This window comes from Nerophis ophidion, linkage group LG13, assembly GCF_033978795.1.
Source record: "Nerophis ophidion isolate RoL-2023_Sa linkage group LG13, RoL_Noph_v1.0, whole genome shotgun sequence".
Taxonomy (NCBI): domain Eukaryota; kingdom Metazoa; phylum Chordata; class Actinopteri; order Syngnathiformes; family Syngnathidae; genus Nerophis; species Nerophis ophidion.
The window spans coordinates 52,591,329-52,614,412 of NC_084623.1; the positions used below are offsets into that span (position 1 = coordinate 52,591,329).

The 23,084-nt window shown below is 38.6% G+C and overlaps 2 protein-coding genes across 2 annotated transcripts in view; one reads left to right on the forward strand and one right to left on the reverse strand.

Annotated features, from left to right (window-relative positions):
• cpda (carboxypeptidase D, a) overlaps positions 1–23,084 on the forward strand; it is an 84,579-nt gene that overhangs the window by 57,504 nt on the left and 3,991 nt on the right. Inside the window, exons 19-20 of the mRNA XM_061919199.1 lie at positions 2,391–2,576; positions 15,689–15,791. Of these exons, the coding sequence (XP_061775183.1) occupies positions 2,391–2,576; positions 15,689–15,791 (289 nt within the window). The remainder of the gene's footprint in view (positions 1–2,390; positions 2,577–15,688; positions 15,792–23,084) is intronic.
• LOC133564987 (uncharacterized protein C22orf31-like) lies at positions 6,178–7,025 on the reverse strand. Its single transcript, XM_061919485.1, has 2 exons — positions 6,800–7,025; positions 6,178–6,726 (listed from the first exon to the last, which is right to left on the reverse strand). The coding sequence occupies exons 1-2, from the start codon at positions 6,838–6,840 to the stop codon at positions 6,204–6,206; spliced, it is 564 nt and encodes a 187-aa protein (XP_061775469.1). The 5' UTR covers positions 6,841–7,025; the 3' UTR covers positions 6,178–6,203.

Genomic DNA, 23,084 nt, shown 5'->3' on the forward strand with positions numbered 1-23,084 from the left:
ATCCATACATCTCTGTGCCATGTCTGCTTTAGCATGGCCGGTAAATAGCATGTTAGCATCGATTAGCTGGCAGTCAACATCAACAAAACTCACCTTTGTAATTTCGTTGACTATCGTTGCAAATGCATCTGCAGGTTATCCATACATCTCTGTGCCATGTCTGCCTTAGCATCGCCGGTCAAATGTGGAGACACTCCAGCACATTCAATGGGGGTCTGGCGGCAGTCACTTTCGCATCTTCGGGCCAGTGGTGCAACTTGAATCCCTCCCTGTTAGTGTTGTTACACCCTCCGACAACACACCGACGAGGCATGATGTCTCCAAGGTTCCAAAAAATAGTAAAAAAAAACGGAAAATAACAGAGCTGAGACCCGGTGTTTGAAATGTGTATAAAATGAAAATGGTGGGTGTGTTACCTCGGCGACGTCACATTCTGACGTCATCGCCTTTAGCGATAAACAGAAAGGCGTTTAATTCGCCAAAATTCACCCATTTAGAGTTCGGAAATCGGTTAAAAAAATATATGGTCTTTTTTCTGCACCATCAAGGTACATATTGACGCTTACATAGGTCTGGTGATAATGTTCCCCTTTAATATATACTCCACAAAAAGGGAAATATTTGATGTGAAGTAATTGGAGCCTTGAATAGGGCAATAATTCATACCAATATCGCATTTGATTCATCTTTATTTTTTTGATCAATGATAGATTAAAAAAATAAAACTGTAATGGTCTTGGAGATCCATTTTTAACTCTCATAAAAGTGTCAAAAATAATCATGTATTATTATTCTTTTACTTCCAATTCTTGACTCTCTACATTAACTTCAAATCTATCTGTCGATTGTAAAAAAATTTTTTGTTTTATGCTCTTTTTAAAAAAAAAAAACCTTGGTTTTTGATATAGCAAACACACAAAATATGGAGAAAAAACCATTTCAAAGTGGAATATTTGATTGAATAGGTAATTAATTCATAACAACATTGATATTAATTCATTATTATATTTTGAGCAATGACAACCTTGTGTTATTAGTGTCAACATTTCATTGTTTCGTCATTACAGTACACCTGTTTGCGCTTTAATTCCACTTCTTTGTTTTTTTTTTCAGTAATAGCATTTTTAGAATGTTAACAAATGAGCTGCAGGACCCCCAGGCAGCACTTTGGCCAGCCTTAAAGGGGAACATTATCACAATTTCAAAAGGGTTAAAACCAATAAAAATCAGTTCCCAGTGGCTTGTTGTATTTTTTGAAGTTTTTTTCAAAATTTTACCGGTCCCGGAATATCCCTAAATAAAGCTTTAAAGTGCCTTATTTTCGCTGTCTTCGAAACCACTATCCATTTCCCTGTGACGTCATACAGGGCTGCCAATACAAACAACATGGCGGTTACCACAGCAAGATATAGCGACATTAGCTCGGATTCAGACTCGGATTTCAGCGGCTTAAGCCATTCAACAGATTACGCATGTATTGAAACAGATGGTCGGAGTATGGAGGCAGATAGCGAAAACGAAATTGAAGAAGAAATTGAAGCTATTGAGCGAATAGCTATTGACGCTATTCGGCCAAAGCGTGGGTGTACCTAATGAAGTGACCCATAGCATGGCTGCCTTATTAGCATCGCCGGTAAAATGTGCGGACCAAACGATCAGGACTTTCGCATCTTGTGACACTGGAGCAACTTAAATCCGTCGATTGGTAAGTGTTTGTTTCGCATTAAATGTGGGTATCTAGTTTCAAATGTACATGCAGCTAGCGTAAATAGCATGTTAGCATCGATTAGCTGGCAGTCATGCCGTGACCAAATATGTCTGATTAGCACATAAGTCAACAACATCAACAAAACTTACCTTTGTGTTTTCGTTGACTTAATCGTTGCAAATGCATCTGCAGTTTATCCATACATCTCTGTGCCATGTCTGTCTTAGCATCGCCGGTCAAATGTGAAGACACTCTGGTACATTCAATGGGGGTCTGGCGGCAGACACTTTCTCATCTTCGGGCCAGTGGTGCAACTTGAATCCCTCCCTGTTAGTGTTGTTACACCCTCCGACAACACACCGACCAGGCATGATGTCTGCAAGGTTCCAAAAAATAGTCGAAAAAACGGAAAATAACAGAGCTGAGACCCGGTGTTTGTGATGTGAAAATGAATATGGCGGGGGGGTGTTACCTCGGTGACGTCACGTTCTGACGTCATCACTAAAAGAGCGATAAACAGAAAGGCGTTTAATTTGCCAAAATTCACCCGTTTAGAGTTCGGAAATCGGTTAAAAAAATACATGGTCTTTTTTCTGCAACATCAAGGTATATATTGACGCTTGCATAGGTTTGGTGATAATGTTCCCCTTTAACATAGAGCGTATGTTCTTCACCCACCCAGGTCCACAAAGGGGTACGAGGTGTGGTGAGAGACAAGAGCGGGAAGCCCATCGTCGGCGCCATCATCGTCCTGAATGGGGGAGTGAGAGTGTTCACCGGTGAGGGCGGCTACTTTCGCGCACTGTTGGCTCCGGGGAACCACAACATCGAAGCGGTCGCCGAAGGCTACCAGCAACAACGACAAGAGGTAAATGTATACTTACATACACACGTGTACGTTAATGTTTGCGTTCTTCAAATATGTCTTCTACTTGAAGCAATGAAAAGTGGATCGCTACATTTATATGGAATGGGGTTAGTGCGTCTGCCTCACAATACGAAGTTCCTGCAGTCCTGGGTTCAAATCCAGGCTCGGGATCTTTCTGTGTGGAGTTTGCATGTTCTCCCCGTGAATGCGTGGGTTCCCTCCGGGTACTCCGGCTTCCTCCCACTTCCAAAGACATGCACCTGGGGATAGGTTGATTGGCAACACTAAATTGGCCCTAGTGTGTGAATGTGAGTGTGAATGTTGTCTGTCTATCTGTGTTGGCCCTGCGATGAGGTGGCGACTTGTTCAGGGTGTACCCTGCCTTCCGCCCGATTGTAGCTGAGCCCCCCGCGACCCCGAAAGAGAATAAGCGGTAGAAAATGGATGGCTGGATGGATGGGCTTTTACAAATTGTATTTATTAGGTACGCCTAAATGCATGCTTTATCAGTATCATTCATTCATTCAAACCCCTGCTTTGTAAAGCTGTGCATTACAAAATGTGCTCATTGTAGCCAATAATCCTGATGACCTCACTTTGATAAAAAAAAGGTTGTATTAATTTTTGTTTTGTAGGTTTAAGTGTGTTATGTATTGTCCACCTGATTTAATGTTGCTGATCAATTTGAATTTATTGTTGTTTATTGGGTTAATTTATTTATTTATTTTTCAGTATCAAATGGTTCAAGTCAGTCAAAAATATGTATAATTTAAATAAGTTTTTTTCATGCAAAATGATGCACTTTTTATATTTTCGGTTTTTAATTAATGTTAATAATGATACCCCGAAAGAGAATAAGCGGTAGAAAATGGATGGATGGATGGATGATACAATGTTGCGGTGTCTATAAGAGTTTATAGACAAATAATATGATTTATAGTCGCGGCATGCGAAATGTTTTCTTCCTCCTCCGGGGGCATAACAGAAAAAAGTTGAAGCACTACAGTAGACTAATATATAATAATGACCCATCCATCCATCCATTTTCTACCGCTTGTCCCGTTCGCGATTGCTGGAGTCTATCTCAGCTGCATTTCGGTGGAAGGCGGTGTACACCTTGGACAAGTCGTCACCTCATAGCAGGGCCAACACAGTAATTAATCATTTTAATCCGAGATTAAGAATCGAGAGAAAAAATGTCTAAATGCTAATTTTGTTCATTTTTGTTTTGCATATCTTTGATTTACATTTTGTTGTGTTGTGCGTTTCACTTTAAAGTTGTTTAGCGGAACAAACTTAAAAAGTTCAATAGTGAATAGCAAAATATATTTTTTTACCATTATGTATGGTATATTTTGTAAATAAAAAACACATTTGTTTAATAAAAATAATTTGTAAAATTGTATAAAAATAATTCTAATTGATCTGCTATATTAACTCAGGACCACAATATATAAAATACTTTAACCTATAAAACAAAAATTAATAAAACAATTTGTGCTGATTGTTTTTTTTTGTTTTTTTTTATCAAAATGAGGAACTAATGATTAACGGCTACAATGAGCATGTTTTGTAGTGCACAACTTTTTAGAAGAATGATACGTACGACATGATACTGATTCCCCGAGGTGACATACCCCCCGCTATTTGAAAAAACTCGACCTATAACGACAAAGCATAGAGCTTATATGTTTTGTGCTTTTCCTGACAATGCAAAACAAAAATTGTCTTAAATATTGGGAGTAAGCATGCAAAAAAAAAATCGATTTGTAAAGAAATCAAATCAAGTTAAAAATGATTTTATATTTTTTTATGGATTTTATTTAATTTAAAATATATAAAAACTATGATTATTAAATTGATTTGATCAAAAAAATTATAAATATATAATCTAAAAATAAGGACATTTTTAATAATATATTTTTTATCTAAAAATGAGATTTTTAAAAATTATATATTTTTTAATCGATTTGATTTGACTTATTTATAGTATTATATATACTTATATATATTTCAAATCAAGACGATTAAACATATAGGTAAATAAAAACATTTTAACCGATTTGTTTTTTTTTTTAAATATATTTTTCCAATTACACATATTTCTTTTAAATGTTAAACATTTTATATATATATATGATACATAAATATCTAAAAAAAAATCAAATCCATTAAAAATATATATTTAATCTAAAAATAATGACATATATTTTTTTAAATATTTATTTTTTAATTGATTTGAATTATTTACAGTATTATATATTTATATATACATATCAAATCAAAACTATTGAAAATATATGTAAATACAAATTTTTCAATGGATTTGATTTTTTTTAAATACCGTATTGCCTTGAATTGCCGCCGGGTCGCTAATTAATTTAAAACCTCTTCTCACTCCTTCGCTTACCAAAGGCATTCGGTAAAAGTAAGCATGTGCTAATTATTTTAAAACCTCTTCTCACTCGGGCACTTACCAAAGGCATGCAGTAAAAATGTTTGTGTGATGTAAGCTTGAACCTTAAATCCTACTGAATATCTCTTAATCTTCTTCCCTTTATGCGATTTCAAATTACCGGTATTGAAATCAGCCTCCTCCATTTTGAAAATGATGACAGGGGAAGTGTCAGGCGGTAATACTAAGCATGCGCTAATTATTTCACGAAGCGAGTTTGACATGGCAGTAATTCAAGGCAGGTGCATACTATATGCCCTGAGGCAATTCAAGGAAATACGGTATATATTTTTTCTAATTAAACAGATTTTAAATGTTACACATGTTATATATATGATACATACATATCTAAAAAAATTAAATCTATTAAGATAATTATGTATATATATATATATTTATATATATATATAAATGTTTTTTGAATGGATTTGATTTTTGAAATTTTTAATTATAATTTTATTTTATGGATTTTATTTTTTTAGATAGGTATTATATATATATATAATTTGTAACATTTAACAGAAATCTGTTTAATTAGAAAAAAGATATTTAAAAAAATCAAATCGATTAAAATGTTTTTATTTACATATTTTTAATCAATTTGATTTTTTAAAATTATTTTTTTTAATGGATTTGATTTTTTTAGATAGGTATTAGATATATAACATTTAAAAGAAATCTGTTTAATTAGAAAAAATATATATTTTTTTATATTTTTAATTAAACAGATTATTTTTTAAATGTTTATATATATATATATATATAGATATATATATTTTTATTTTTTATTTTATATATTTTTTTTTTCTCCATTCAATCTGTCCTTTTCAGCCACTCAGGCAAGTCATATTGTTAATGTAGATCATATCTGCTGAACAGATTTACTTTAGATAATAGAAGTGTTGGATACTTATTTTGTGGCTTTATTTGTATTTAAATTTAATAAATGTTTGGGTAGAATTTTATTAAACAAAGCCAATTTTCTGTTAAGTAAAACAAAAATGTATCAGCATTGTCTTTTTTATGGAGCAATGTAGTTAATCAAATAATGCAATATGTTATTAAAAAGTATGGATTTTGAATCGAGAATCGGTATGAATCGATTCTGAGTTGAATGGTGTGGTGCCCAAAGAGTCCCAGCCCTAATTTGGAGACAAATTAAAAAGCTGACTTTAATGTGGCAAGTATCCATTACAGTCCAAGTCTATACAGGGTGTAGGACGCAGCAGACAAAACCTCTCCGCCACCTCCACTTGTCCCGACGCCTGCTCGCACGTCTGAATGGTGGGGTAGGCCAGCTCTATGAACAGATGCTCCTTAATAGTGCGGCCCAGTTCCAGGTTGTAGGCTCGCAACTTCCCGCCAGGACTCAGCAGCAGGGGATCGACCACCGAATGATACATCTGCCGATACTCTGCCACCGTGAAGCCGTGGATCATCAAAGGTGGACTCGCCGACACCACGTCCGTGTCACTCCCTGCTTTGTCGCCGGGCGTCACGCGGAGGTCCGGAACAATCGCCGCATTCCTTACGTACCGGTCCTCCAGGCGCCTCTCCGCACAATCCTCTTCCTTCTGCTCACGCGACGCGTCCAAACGACTCGGTGCCAGCATGTAACACCTTTCCTTCGTCGACTCCCCGTATTTCTTCGGGCATCGAATACGCCGCCTTAAGTCGTAAGAGCTCGCGGCATCTCTAAAAAGTTGAAAGAAAAGCCATCTTTTAGAACAACCCCAGTTGGAGATCCACGACAGACGGGTGCACTTACTGTTTGACAAACAACATTTGGAGGGTGTATTCCGAAAGCATCGCTGCTCCCACCGCACGGTGCTGCAAAGGGAAAGAAATGAGCCACAAAAGGCAGGTCAAATCCACATCTCACTTTTTTTTTTTGTTTTTTTTTCTTTGACGAGCACAGCAATCTAACTCCTGTTTCAGAGCCACCAGGCAACCTGCAGCAGATGATGTTAAGTACTCACACCTGCTTGCTAACGAGGAGCTCCGTGCTCACTTTCTTGCAGGAGTCCTTTTCACGCGTGTCATTAATATCCCGGTATTTTTAAATGTGCTCTAAATTTTCAACAAATATTTACACCAACTTTTATTTAATAAAAACATAACATATCCAAAATTATTTACTTTGTAGGAGAAACATTATTGTAGATAAAAACACTTGTTTCATGGACCCTGAGTAGAAATTGAATGTGCATATGAAAGCAACACAAATATTATAAATAAAGTAATGTTGCAGAAAATAAATGTGAAAATTTATGGACATAAGAGATTCAAGAATAATTCAACTTAAAACCACCAGTGATTGTCACACACACGGAGCGGTGTAGCTCGGTTGGTAGAGCAGCCGTGCCAGCAACTTGAGGGTTGCAGGTTCGATCCCCGCTTCTGCCATCCCAGTCACTGCCGTTGTGTCCTTGGGCAAGACACTTTAACCACCTGCTCCCAGTGCCACCCACACTGGTTTAAATGTAACTTAGATATTGGGTTTCACTATGTAAAGCGCTTTGAGTCACTAGAGAAAAAGCGCTATATAAATATAATTCACTTCACTTCACACACTAGGTGTGGTGAAATTATTCTCTGATCACCCCTTGGGAGGTGAGGGGAGTAGTGAGGAGCAGCTGTGGCCACGCCCAGGAATCATTTTTGGTGATTTAACCCCCAATTACAACCCTTGATGCTGAGTGTCAAGCAAGGAGATAACTGGTCCCATTTTTTATAGTCTTTGGTGTGACTCGGCCGGGGTTTGGACTCACAACCTACCGATCTCTAACCACTAGGCCACTGAGTCGATCATAATACCTAATGTAAGAATTTTGAAAGATGGCACTTAATGGCCATAAGGCGTAACTGCACTTATTTAAAAAGAACACAACACATCCAAAATGATTTCCTTTGTAGGAGAAACATTAGTGAAGTGAATTATATTTATATAGCGCTTTTTCTCTAGTGACTCAAAGCGCTTTACATAGTGAAACCCAATATCTATTTTTTTTTTTTTTACATTTAAACCAGTGTGGGTGGCACTGGGAGCAGGTGGGTAAAGTGTCTTGCCCAAGGACACAATGGCAGTGACTAGGACGGCGGAAGCGGGATTCGAACCTGCAACCCTCAAGTTGCTGGCACGGCCGCTCTACCAACCGAGCTATACCATATATTGTAGAGAAAAACACTTGTTTCATGGACCCCGAGTAGAAATTGAATGTGCATATAAAAGCAACACGATTATTATAAACAAAGTAATATGGCAGAAAATAAATGTGAAAACTGTGAAAATTTACGGACATAAGACGGGTAGGGAACCTATGGCTCTAGAGCCAGATGTGGCTCTTTTGATTACTGCATCAGGCTTTCAGATACATCTTAGCTGACGATAAGTAATGAATAATTCCGCTGGTAATCACGATGTTAAAAATAACGTTCAAAATATAAAACATTAACCGCACCTGTTCAAAAAATAACAATTTTATTCCAAAAAATTAAAGACTTATTATACTCTAAAAATGTTGGTTTTACTTAAAAAATGCACACATTTAGTTGTATTCAATGTTAAAAAAATATGATAAGGCTCTCACGGAAATACATTTAAAAATATTTGGCTTTCATGGCTCTCTCAGCCAAAAAGGTTCCCGACCCCTAACAGATGAGATTCAAGAATATTTCAACTTAAAACTACCAATGATTGTCACACACACTCACTAGGTGTGGTGAAATTATTCTCTGATCACCCCTTGGGAGGTGAGGGGAGCGGTGGGCAGCAGCTGTGGCCACGCCCAGGAATCATTTTTGGTGATTTTTAACCCCCAATTCCAACCCTTGATGCTGAGTGTCAAGCAAGGAGATAATGAGCCCCATTTTTTATAGTCTTTGGTGTGACTCGGCCGGGATTTGAACTCACAACCTACCGAATCTCAGGCCGGACACTCTAACCACGAGGCCACTGAGTCGATCATAATACCTAGTGTAAGAATTTTGAAAGATGGCACCTGATGGCCATAAGACGTAACTGCACTTATTTAAAAAGAACACAACACATCCAAAATGATTTCCTTTGTAGGAGAAACATTAGTGAAGTGAATTATATTTATATAGCGCTTTTCTCTAGTGACTCAAAGCGCTTTACATAGTTAAACCCAATATCTAAGTTACTTTTAAACCAGTGTGGGTGGCACTGGGAGCGCGTGGGTAAAGTGCCTTGCCCAAGGACACAACGGCAGTAACTAGGATGGCGGAAGCGGGAATCGAACCTGCAACCCTCAAGTTGCTGGCACGGCCACTCTACCAACCGAGCTAAACCGTGTGAATGTGAGTGTTGATGTTGTCTGTCTATCTGTGTTGGCCCTGCGATGAGGTGGCGACTTGTCCAGGGTGTACACCGCCTTCCGCCCGATTGTAGCTGAGATAGGCGCCCGCGACCCAAAAAGGGAATAAGCGGTAGAAAATAGATGGATGGATGGGTGTGAATGTGAGTGTGAATGTTGTCTTTCTATCTGTGTTGGCCCTGCGATGAGGTGGCGATTTGTCCAGGGTGTACACCAGCTTCCGCCCGATTGTAGCTGGGATAGACTCCAGGATCCCCCGCAATCCCAAAGGGAATGAGCAGTAGAAAATGGATGGATGGAAGGATGGATGGACAGCACATCCAACATGATTTCCTTTGTAGAAGAAACTTTATTGTAGACAAAAACACTTGTAGAAATTGAATGTGCATATGGAAGCAAGACAAGTATTATGGCAGAAAAAAACAACATAAATAAATGTGAAAATTGTGCTAGATAGCACTTTATGGACATAAGAGATTCAAGAATAATAAAAAATGTAAGAATTTTTGAAAGATGGCACTTGATGGCCATAAGACGTAACTGCACTTATTTAAAAAGAACACAACACATCAGGCAGCACAGTGGAGGAGGGGTTAGTGCGTCTGCCTCACAATATGAAGGTCCTGGGTTCGATCCCGCGCTCGAGATCCTTCTGTGTGGAGTTTGCATGTTCTCCCTGTGAATGCGTGGGTTCCCTCCGGGTACTCCGTCTTCCTCCCACTTCCAAAGACATGCACCTGGGGATAGGTTGATTGGCAACACTAAATTGGCCCTAGTGTGTGAATGTGAGTGTGAATGTTGTCTGTCTATCTGTGTTGGCCCTGCGATGAGGTGGCGACTTGTCCAGGGTGTACACCGCCTTCCGCCCGACTGCAGCTGAGATAGGCTCCAGCACCCTCCGTGACCCCAAAAAGGGATAAGCGGTAGAACATAGCACCAGATGGCCATAAGACGTAACTGCACTTTTTGTTCATATAGATCAGGGGTGTCAAACGTACGACCCGAGGGCCGGATCAGGCCCGCGAACAGGATTTATCTGGCCCGCGGGACAAGTTTCCTAAGTAAAAAAAATGTACCTGAAATGTTTGAATGAATGAAACCGCTGTTCTAAATGTGTCCACTGGATGTCGCAATAGCAATTTGTTGCACCTTTGTAGTCGATGCTACATATGTACAAAAAAACCCACATGATGTTAGTATATCAGCACTCAGCATCAAGGGTTGGAATTGGGGGTTGAATCACCAAAAATGATTCCCGGGCGCGGTCACCGCTGCTGCTCACTGCTCCCCTCAAGTCCCATGAGGTGATCAAGGGTGATGGGTCAAATGCAGAGAATAATTTCGCCACACCTAGTGTGTGTGTGACAATCATTGGTACTTTAACTTAATAATTTGTTCAGAAAATATACATAACGGCAAATAAATCATTAGCCGCAACATGTAAATGTAAAAAAAAAAAAAACATTTGTGCTTGTTCTATTTTCAAACAAAGAAAACAATCTGAAGTTGTCTTTATTTTTAAGTTATCGTGCCGTGATTTTACAGGTCCGACCCACTTGGGGGTAGATATTTCTCCACGTGGCCCCCGATATAAAATGAGTTTGACACCCCTGATATAGATGAAAATAGTGTTCATGTATGAGATCTAGGGCTGCCAACTATGACCTAAGTCAGGGGTAGGGAACCTATGGCTCGCGAGCCAGATGTGGCTCTTTTGATGACTGCATCTGGCTCTCGGATAAATCTGAGCTGACATTGCTTAACACGATAAGTAATGAATAATTCCACTTGTAATCACAGTGTTAAAAATAACGTTCAAAATATCAAACATCCTCATGCTTTTTTATGTTCAAAAAGTTGCGTTAATGGTAAGAAGTCATTTATTTATTATTGGTTAGTGTTGGGATTGCCCTCCTGGGGGTTCTTTAGACCAGTGGTACCGGGCCGCAGAAAAATTTTTTATTAATTTTTATTTTTAAAAAAAATATATATATTTTTTTTATTAAATCAACATAAAAAAACACAATATACACTTACAATTAGTGCACCAACCACAAAAACCTCCCTTTTTCATGACAAAAATGTCCCTTTTTCATGACAAAGAAAAAAAAAAAAAAAAAAGGACATCCCCCCCCATCCCCCCCAACCCGGGCCGCGGGACAAATTATTATGCGTTGACCGGTCCGCGGATACAAAAAGGTTGGGGACCACTGCTTTAGACCACCAAGCACCGACATGATTTCAGGGTTACAATATTGTTTTATTTTTCAATAAGTCTCTCAGTTGCTTTCCAGCAATTGTGTTTTTCTCTTTTTTCCCTCACTTGGCTCTGGCTCCAGCCCCAACCCCGTCTCTCTTCTTGGCTGCTGCTTATAACAGAGCGACAGGTGATTAAATAAAAAGGCCCAGGTGGGCCATCTACGCACTTGTCGCTGATTTTGAGGCCGGTCCTGGCAACACCCCGCTTTGCTGCAGGCCCGCAGGCCACACCCCCCTCCACAGTTAGCTTCAGCATAACAATGTTATTACAAAGAATAAGAGACTTATTATACTCTAGAAATGTTGTTTTTTCTTAAAAATGCGCACTTTTAGTTGTGTTCAGTCGGGACAAATTATTATGCGTTGACCGGTCCGCGGATACAAAAAGATTGGGGACCACTTCTTTAGACCCCCAAGCACCGACATAAGGCCTGTTTTAGGGTTACAATATTGTTTTATTTTTCAATAAGTCTCTCAGTTACTTTCCAGCAATTGTGTTTTTCTCTTTTTTCCCTCACTTGGCTCTGGCTCCAGCCCCAACTCCGTCTCTCTTCTTGGCTGCTGCTTATAACAGAGCGACAGGTGATTAAATAAAAAGGCCCAGGTGGGCCATCTATGCACTTGTCGCTGATTTCCCGGCCGGTCCTGGCAACACCCTGCTTTGCTGCAGGCCCGCAGGCCACACCCCCCTCCACAGTTAGCTTCAGAATAACAATGTTATTACAAAGAATAAGAGACTTATTATACTCTAGAAATGTTGTTTTTTCTTAAAAATGCGCACGTTTAGTTGTGTTAAGTGTTAAAAAATATACTATACGGCTCTTATGGAAATACATTTTAAAATATTTGGCTTCTTGGCTCTCTCAGCCAAAAAGGTTCCCGACCCCTGACCTAAGTAATAATTAAGATTATAGTTATCAATATTGAAATCATGATTACTGATTGTTAGGTACAGCAATGTTGGGGTGTGAGTGTAATACCAGCATGTCATTTTTAAATGTCTAATATAAACATTATCCATATATCTAAAGACCATTTTTTTATTTATTATTATTGTTCATTAATAGTATCAATGTGTCATTCTCATTACATGATGTCTTTATCTATATTTTTACATTTTAATAGAGGGAGTTTTTCTTTTTTTTTTTTTAAATATATGTACATTTATATTTACATGTAGATCCTGTATCGGTACAGATCCATTAAGAGTTTGAGAAGACAGAATATAATCTGGTATCATGTAGTTTGTGTGCCTGTGAAAGACGAAATGGATGATAGACTCAAACAAGCGAAAGCAGCACACCACAAACTCAAGTTAAGAAAGGCTCAATTTGCCATTTCAAGAAGGCTGGCAGACCTGTCCCTCCAACACCACCCATTGCAGAAGTAAAAGGGACCACCACAGGTGGAGGACACATTCATAAATATGTAAACATGGGACGTTCAAAGTAAGGCCTGGGGCCAATGAAATAAACAAAAATTGAAAAATACAGCAAAAAGTGTCAGATAGGAATTGTGACAAAATGATGTGTCACATGAATGCTTTTTAGAATACTACCTTTATGAAATTAAAAAAGCACATAAAAATCAAGGTGTTTACTTTTTGATATCAATATAAAACTCAAAGCAGTTTGTCTAATAAACAAGCTTTGTTCCTCTCCAACGCCTCCTAGTGGTCCAGTATAACAGTTTGGCCAACAAAATTAAAGAGTGACACTTCTCACACCTAATATAGAATCTTCACAGCCTCTGTTCAGTTCGATAAAAGCTAGTATTTATGTTTTTTGAACAATTAGCCATACTTGCCAACCTTGAGACCTCCGATTTTGGGGGTTGGGTGGCGTGGTTGGGGGCGGGGCGTGGTTAAGAGGGCAGGAGTATATTTACAGCTAGAATTCACTGAAAGGCAAGTATTTCATATATATATATATAGTAGGGATGCACCGATTAATCGGTAACCGAATATATTCGGCCGAATATGGCAAAAAAAGCCACATTCGGCCTTCGGTGGAATGAGTTAAAAATCAATCAATGTTTATTTATATAGCCCCAAATCACAAATGTCTCAAAGGACTGCACAAATCATTACGACTACAACATCCTCGGAAGAACCCAAAAAAAACAAGGCCGAATAGTGGCGTGTGACGCAATTTTTTGACGCGGTGACGCAATCAACCAACGTGCGGTGACGTTGGGATATTTTGTGCACCTGTAGAAGTGTATGAGGTTACAAGCACACACTTATTGAGATTTAGTGGGGCGTCTGTTTACATTATTAGCCTGTTGTGTAGGCTACCTGTATAAGTGTATGAGGTTACAAGCACACACTTAATTGAGATTTACCTGAGCCTTCTGTTTACATTATTAGCATATCTACTGTGGCTAAGCAGACTTTTGCCAAAAGGACAATAATTCATTTGTTGTGGGTTTATCCACTTTAATGCACTTTTTTTTTTTTGGAATGCATGTTTTGTTTGAAGGCCTAATATAAATGAAAAACGTTGTGCTTTTTTGAAAAGCAAAGGCTACTGGATTATTAAAAAAATGTCAATATTCAATAAAAAATTACTTTATTTGAAAAACATGTCTAAATATTTATTCTAGGCTATTTATGCAATATTAAAAAAATTGTGAAAAACTGCATTCATTATTCGGTATTTGGCCTTCGGCCAAGCGTTTAAATTTTATTCGGCTTCGGCTTCGGCCACAAATTTTCATTTCGGTGCATCCCCTAATATATATATATATATATATATATATGTATATATATATATATATATATGTATATATATATATATATATATATATATATATATTTATATATATATGTATGTATATATATATGTATATGTATATATATGTGTGTATATATATATATATATATATGTATATATATATGTATGTATATATATATATGTATATGTATATATATGTATATATATGTATGTATATATATATATGTATATATATATATATATATATATATGTATGTGTATATATATATATATATATATATATATATATGTACATATATATATATATATGTACATATATAAGAAATACTTGACTTTCAGTGAATTCTAGCTGTAAATATACTCCTCCCCTCTTAACCACACCCCGCCCCCAACCAACCCCCCGACCACGCCACCCAACCCCCAATATATATATATATTTTTTTTATATGTATATATATATATATATATATGTGTGTGTGTGTATATATATATATTTATATATATATATATATATATATATATATATATATATATATATATATATATATATATATATATATAAATAAATACTTGAATTTCAGTGTTCATTTATTTACACATATACACACACATAACACTCATCTACTCATTGTTGAGTTAAGGATTGAATTGTCCATCCTTCTTCTTTTCTCTGTCATTATTTTTCCAACCATATCCATGTACATTAGATGGCAGTATTGTCCTGTTTAAGAGTGTCACAACATTGCTGTTTATATTAGACGAAAACGTGACTGTTGTTGTTGTGTGTTGTTACCGCGCTGGGGGGACGTTAATGAAACTGCCTGACAATAAACCCAAATAAGAAACCAAGAACTCGCCCTCGATCATTCTACAGTTATAACGTCATTGGGCAGGCACGCTGTTTATATTGTGGGAAAGCGGACGTGAAAACAGGCTGTCCTCACTCAGGTCCGCATGGAGCTGGAGGGGGCGTGGCCTCCAGCTCCGCCTGATTTTCGGGAGAAAATTTGTCCCGGGAGGTTTTCGGGAGAGGCGCTGAATTTCGGGAGTCTCCCGGAAAATCCGTGAGGGTTGGCAAGTATGCAATTAGCAGTTAAAAAAAAGGACGAGCGGGTGGATTTGTCAAAGTCAGCTGTTTTTGGTGTAATGTCAATCAATCAATGTTTATTTATATAGCCCTAAAGCACAAGTGTCTCAAAGGGCTGCACAAGCCACAACGACTTCCTCGGTTCAGATCCCACATAAGGACAAGCGTCACTTTGTAGGACAATACAAGTCAGTGGTTTGCTTTGACGTGTGGAAAGTGACGCCAACGCTCTGACACAGGTGGTGGTGTCCTGCTACGAGGCCGCCAGCGCCATCGTCATCGAGTTCGACACCGACAACCGCATCTTCGGCCTGCCCAGGGAGTTTGTGGTGGCCAGCGCAGGTAAGCCCCCGCTTTGAAAATCAATGCAAATGTTTTCATGTAGCGATCAGGGATGTCAAATGTTTTCTTTTAAATTAGATTCATCACATTTTTCATTAATTACAGGTAAGTAAATCCAAGATTTGCTTACAAAAAAAGACCTCGATATTAGTACACAAATGCAATTGTGTTGTTAGAGTGTCATCCAGGAACGTTTGACCTGCATGCAAGTCTTTTAGTTGCACAAAACTTGGTAACAATTTGATATAAATTCATTTTGGAGTGACATTTGCCCATTTTTTTTTTTTTTATAGCAGTTGAGCTAAAGTGAAGTGAAGTGAATTATATTTATATAGTGCTTTTTCTCTAGTGACTCAAAGCGCTTTACATAGTGACACCCAATATCTAAGTTATATTCTAACCAGTGTGGGTGGCACTGGAAGCAGGTGGGTAAAGTGTCTTGCCCAAGGACACAACGGCAGTGACTCGGATGGCGGAAGCGGGAATCGAACCTGCAACCCTCAAGTTGTTGGCACGGCCACTCTACCAACCGAGCTAAACCGCCCTTGTATCGACAAAATAGGAGCTTGTATTGACAAAATAAATTGCACAATTAATAGAGGTGTCATTTTTTCCCATAGAATTGCAATTCATGTTAAAAAAAAATCAATATAAAAACAAAATAAGTGTACATCTCAATCAATCAATCAATGTTTACTTATATAGCCCTAAATCACTAGTGTCTCAAAGGGCTGCACAAACCACTACGACATCCTCGGTAGGCCCACATAAGGGCAAGGAAAACTCACACCCAGTGGGACGTCGGTGACAATGATGACTTTGAGAACCTTGGAGAGGAGGAAAGCAATGGATGTCGAGCGGGTCTAACATGATACTGTGAAAGTTCAATCCACAATGGATCCAACACAGTCGCGAGAGTCCAGTCCAAAGCGGATCCAACACAGCAGCGAGAGTCCCGTTCACAGCGGAGCCAGCAGGAAACCATCCCAAGCGGAGGCAGATCAGCAGCGCAGAGATGTCCCCAGCCGATACACAGGCGAGCAGTACATGGCCACCGGATCGGACCGGACCCCCTCCACAAGGGAGAGTGGGACATAGAAGAAAAAGAAAAGAAACGGCAGATCAACTGGTCTAAAAAGGGAATCTATTTAAGGGCTAGAGTATACAAATGAGTTTTAAGGTGAGACTTAAATGCTTCTACTGAGGTGGCATCGCGAACTGTTACCGGGAGGGCATTCCAGAGTACATCTATATAATTATTTGTTGACAAAGTCAAGTAGTAAGTCTGTTAGGGCAAAAAACTACACTGCGAAAAGTCTGTTCAAAAACAAGAAAAAAAAATAGGGGTGTTTTACTCGAACTAAGCAAAACTATCTAACAATAGAACAAGAAAATTCGGCTCGTCCAGACTTTCCAAAACAAAGTAAAATTAGCTAACCTCAAAGAACCCAAACATACCTTAAAATAAGTATATTCTCACTAATAACATAGAAAAAAACAGACCTTTTTTGCTCAATATGTTGAAAAATATTCTTAAATGAAGTAAATGCTAACGCCATTATCTTGACATAATAATATGCGCTCGGCATCATGATTTATTTTTTTTCATGCTTGAAGTTAAAAATGATTACTTTAAAAAAGTAGTTTTATAATTGTTATTGTTGATGACACAGCTTTGCATCAGTTGATATTCTAGTTTCAAGCATATTTTACACAATACAGGTCATAAAATCTCAGCAACAAGCTGCACTGCAAAAACTGAAATCTAAGTAAGATTAAATATCTCAAATAACGGTGATATTTGTTTATTTTCTGTCTGATAAGATCATTCTTCTCACTAAGCAGTTTTTATGTTAGTGTTTTACTTGTTTTAAGGGTTTTGGTCCTAAATGATCTCAGTAAGATATTACAGCTTGTTGCTGAGATTTGATGACCTATATTGAGTAAAACCTGCTTGAAACTAGAATATCAACTGTTGCAAAGCTGTGTCATCAACACTCACAAGTAGAAAACTACTTTTTTACGTAATCATTTGTTATTTCAAGCATGAAAAAAAAAAAATCATGATGCCGAGCACATATCATTATGTCAAGTTAATGGCACTAGCATTTACTTAATATAAGAATATTTTTCAACACATTGAGCATTTTTTTTTCTACCAAGAAAATTGCACTTGTTATAAGTGAGAATATACTTATTTTAAGGTATTTTTGGGTTCATTGAGGTTATCAATCAACCAATGTTTATTTATATAGCCCCAAATCACAAATGTCTCAAAGGACTGCACAAATCATTACGACTACAACATCCTCGGGAGAACCCACAAAAGGGCAAGGAAAACTCACACCCAGTGGGCAGGGAGAATTCACATCCAGTGGGACGCCAGTGACAATGCTGACTATGAGAAACCTTGGAGAGGACCTCAGATGTGGGCAACCCCCCCCCCCAGGGGACCGAAAGCAATGGGTGTCGAGCGGGTCTAACATGATACTGTGAAAGTTCAATCCATAATGGCTCCAACACAGCCGCGAGAGTTCAGTTCAAGCGGATCCAAGACAGCAGCGAGAGTCCCGTCCACAGGAGACCATCTCAAGCGGAGGCGGATCAGCAGCGTAGAGATGTCCCCAACCGATACACAGGCGAGCGGTCCATCCTGGGTCCCGACGAGCGGCCCATCCTGGGTCTCGACTCTGGACAGCCAGTACTTCATCCATGGTCATCGGACCAGACCCCAACCACAAGGGAGGGGGGGGACATAGGAGAAAGAAAAGAAGCGGCAGATCAACTGGTCTAAAAAGGAGGTCTATTTAAAGGCTAGAGTATACAGATGAGTTTTAAGGTGAGACTTAAATGCTTCTACTGAGGTAGCATCTCGAACTGTTATCGGGAGGGCATTCCAGAGTACTGGAGCCCGAACAGAAAACGCTCTATAGCCCGCAGACTTCTTTGGGCTCTAGGAATCACTAATAAGCCGAGTCTTTTGAACGCAGATTTCTTGCCGGGACATATGGTACAATACAATCGGCAAGATAGGATGGAGCTAGACCGTGTAGTATTTTATATGTAAGTAGTAAAACCTTAAAGTCACATCTTAAGTGCACAGGAAGCCAGTGCAGGTGAGCCAGTACAGGCGTAATGTGATCAAACTTTCTTGTTCTTGTCAAAAGTCGAGCAGCCGCATTTTGTACCAACTGTAATCTTTTAATGCTAGACATGGGGAGACCCGAAAATAATACGTTACAGTAATCTAGACGAGACGTAACAAACGCATGGATAATGATCTCGGCGTCTTTAGTGGACAAAATGGAGCGAATTTTAGCGATATTACGGAGATGAAAGAAGGCCGTTTTAGTAACGCTTTTAAAGTGTGACTCAAAGGAGAGAGTTGGGTCGAAGATAATACCCAGATTTTTTACAGAGTCACCTTGTTTTATTATTTGGTTGTCAAATGTTAAAGTTGTATTATTAAATAGAGGTCGGTGTCTAGCAGGACCGATAATCAGCATTTCCGTTTTTTTGGCATTATGTTGCAAAAAGTTAGCGGACATCCATTGTTTAATTTCATTAAGACACGCTTCCAACTGACTACAGTCCGGCGTGTTGGTCAGCTTTAGGGGCATGTGGAGTTGGGTGTCATCAGCATAACAGTGAAAGCTAATACCGTATTTGCGTATGACGTCACCCAGCGGCAGGTTAGCTAATTTTACTTGTTTTGAAAAGTCTTGACAAGCCGAATTTTCTTGTTCTATTGGCAGATAATTTTGCTTAGTTCCAGTAAAATACCCCTCATTTTTATATATTTTTTTCTTGTTTTTGAACACTGACTTTTTGCAGTGTGTAATATCTTACTGAGATCATTTAGGACCAAAACACTTAAAACAAGTAAAACACTCATGTAAAATCGGCTTGATAGGAAGAATTATCAGACAGAAATTAAGCAAATGTCACCTTTATTTGAGATATTTCATCTTACTTAGATTTCAGTTTTTGCAGTGTAATATTTAAATGGAAGCCAATAGTATTTTTGTTATTATTGCTATTGTCAACTAGCCACTTTATTTTGTTGAATAAAAGTACAGTTGTGATCAAAATTATTCAACCCCCACACAATTTTGGTGTTTTAGCAAGTTGGACATTTATTCCGTATTTTGTTTATAGTCATATATATAAATACATATATATGGGGCGGCATAGCTCGGTTGGTAGAGTGGCCGTGCCAGCAACTTGAGGGTTGCAGGTTCGATTCCCGCTTGTGCCATCGTAGTTACTGCCGTTGTGTCCTTGGGCAAGACACTTTACCCACCTGCTCCCAGTGCCACCCACACTGGTTTGAATGTAACTTAGATATTGGGTGGCAATATGTAAAGTGCTTTGAGTCACTTGAGAAAAGCGCTATATAAATATAATTCACTTCACTTCATATCACATAAAGATGTGTCAAATAGACAAATGCAACTTAAATTGTAACACTGTATTTTACAAAATACCAAAAAAGGACATTTTTCTTAATATCTCATTGACAAAATGATTCAACCCCCTAGTTCCATGCATCTTTAGTACTTAGTAGAACACCCTTTGGCAGTGATTACATCCTTCAAACGTGATACACAAGCTTCTTGCAACCATCTACAGGTATTTTAGCCCATTCCTCTTGGGCAAAGGCCTCCGGTTCATTCATATTCTTGGGCTTGCGTGCTGCAACTGCCTTCTTCAAGTCCCACCACAGCTTTTCTATAGGATCTAGGTCTGGAGACTGTGAAGGCCACTCCAGAGTCTTCCAGCCCTTCTTCTGCAACCACTCTGATGTTGATTTGGAGCTAGGCTTGGGATCCTTGTCCTGTTGGAAGGTCCAACGTCTCCCAAGCCTCAGCTTCGTCACTGACTTCATGACATTTGCAGCTAATATATCCTGCTAGGAAATAGAATTCATAAAGCCTTGAACGCACTGGAGACTCCCGGTACTTGAGGCAGAGAAACAGCCCCACCATGCTTAACAGTAGGCATGGTGTTCTTCTCTTTGTAAGCTTCATTTTTTCTCCTCCAGACATAACGTTGATTCATAGGCCCAAAGGGTTCCACTTGTGTCTCATCACTCCATAGAACAGTTTCCCAAAACCTTTGGGGTTTGTCCAGGTGATTTTTGGCATACTGGAGTCTTTTTTTCTTGTGCCTGGTAGTCCTGGCATGGAGGCCTTCATCTGGTGGTGCGCACCTTATTGTCTGGGACGAAATCTGCGTTCCCCCCTCTGCAATGTCCTGTTGTAGTTCCTCAGCTGTTACCCGGGGGTTTTTCACCACTGTACGCTTCACAGGATCCTCTTTCTACCACGCCCAGGTAGTGTTTCCACTGTGCCTTTAGCTTTAAACTTGCAAATTATGCTCCCATCTGTGTCTTTTGGAATGTGTAATGTCTTTGCTATTTTCTTCTATCCATATCCTTTCTTATGAAGAGAAATTACCTCCTCTCTTGACTTCTTTGACCACTCCCTGGACTTCAGCATGTTGCAAATACACCATTGACCATCTACAAGAAGCTGAGCGTCACAGTCTTTTTCAATCAGTTTAATTGTTGCTCGTTATGGTTCTAATCACATCTACAGGTGTTTTCAACACCTGATTGAAAAAAACCTTATTCAAATTCTGTCCTTAAAGAGTTATGATCTTCAAGGGGTTGAATAATTTTGTCAATCCAAAATTAAGGCTCCAATTATTATATAATCTCAAATATTCCACCTAAAAAAGTTATTGGGTGAAAATATTACATATTTTATGTTTTTCTCTAATGTTGATCTAGAGCAGGGGTGGGCATTACGTCGATCGCGAGCGACTGGTCGATCTCGGAGGGTGTGTCAGTCGATCTCAAGCCAGGCATTAAAAAATATACATAAAAATGAGCAATCATCAATCATACCAAGACTTCACTTTCGTCAGTTGTTTGACATTCTCGGCACCCGAGGATCTTGTGAGATGACGCAGGCTGCTGCGAGCTCATATTTAAGAAAAAAAATCACTAACAGGGCGGACGCAGAGAAACACATTTTATTTCTAGAGACTCCGTACCTACTGTCAAAACTCTAAAGACCGACTGCACAGTTCCTGTCTTCACCATAAAAGACCTGTTTCATCCGGCCTGTGCTAACAAAATAAGAGTCTCAGAAAGCTAGCGTGCACAAGCTAGCAAGCTACGGAGTTTGATGCCAATGTATTTCTCCCCCGCCCTCAGCGACCGCTTTCTCACTTGCTTGCCCACCCGCACACTCACTGACGTCACTCACCTGCTGCCAGACATTAAAGGGCCACACACACATATGCTACTCTCATAACAAAGTGTTTAAAAACGAGTTGGACTAATTAGATGCCAAATCCAACCACTTTCATGTGGTATTGGACAGAAAGGAGGACTTTTTTTTTGCCTCCGTTTGAAAATGCGGACGTTATCAGCACCACTGTCTGATTCCAATCAATGCAAGTCATCAGAATCAGGTAATACACCAACTTATATTCTTGTCTTCATGAAAGAAAGGAATCTATGTGTGTTAAACATGCTTGTATTATCATTAAACACCATTAACTTGTTAACAAAAATGTCTCTTTTCATAAATAAATAAATATAAATTATAAATAGGAATGAGGTAGATCTCCTCGACTTGGTCAATTGAAAAGTAGCTCGCCTGCAGAAAAAGTGTGAGCGCCCCTGATCTAGAGATTTAAAACTTCAATAATAATAAAGATAATGATACTGAATGATGACACATTTTTAATATTCCCGGGATCATAACTGAGTGGAGGCCTAAATGTATATTTTTTATACATATATTGTATTGGTTTTTAAGATGAAAATTATGAAAATGGCCCCCGCTTGCTCTGATTTTTCAGTGTGCGGCCCTCAGTGGAAAATATATATATATATAAATATATATATATATATAAAGTATATATAGTATGTAATATATATTAAATATTATATAATATGTATATGTATTATATTATATTATATAATATGTATATATATGTATATATATAAGGGACGGCGTGGCGCAGTGGGAGAGTGGCCGTGCGTAACCCGAGGGTCCCTGGTTCAAATCCCACCTAGTACCAACCTCGTCACGTCCGTTGTGTCCTGAGCAAGACACTTCACCCTTGCTCCTGATGGGTGCTGGTTGGCGCCTTGCATGGCAGCTCCCTCCATCAGTGTGTGAATGTGTGTGTGAATGGGTAAATGTGGAAGTAGTGTCAAAGCGCTTTGAGTACCTTGAAGGTAGAAAAGCGCTATACAAGTACAACCCATGTATT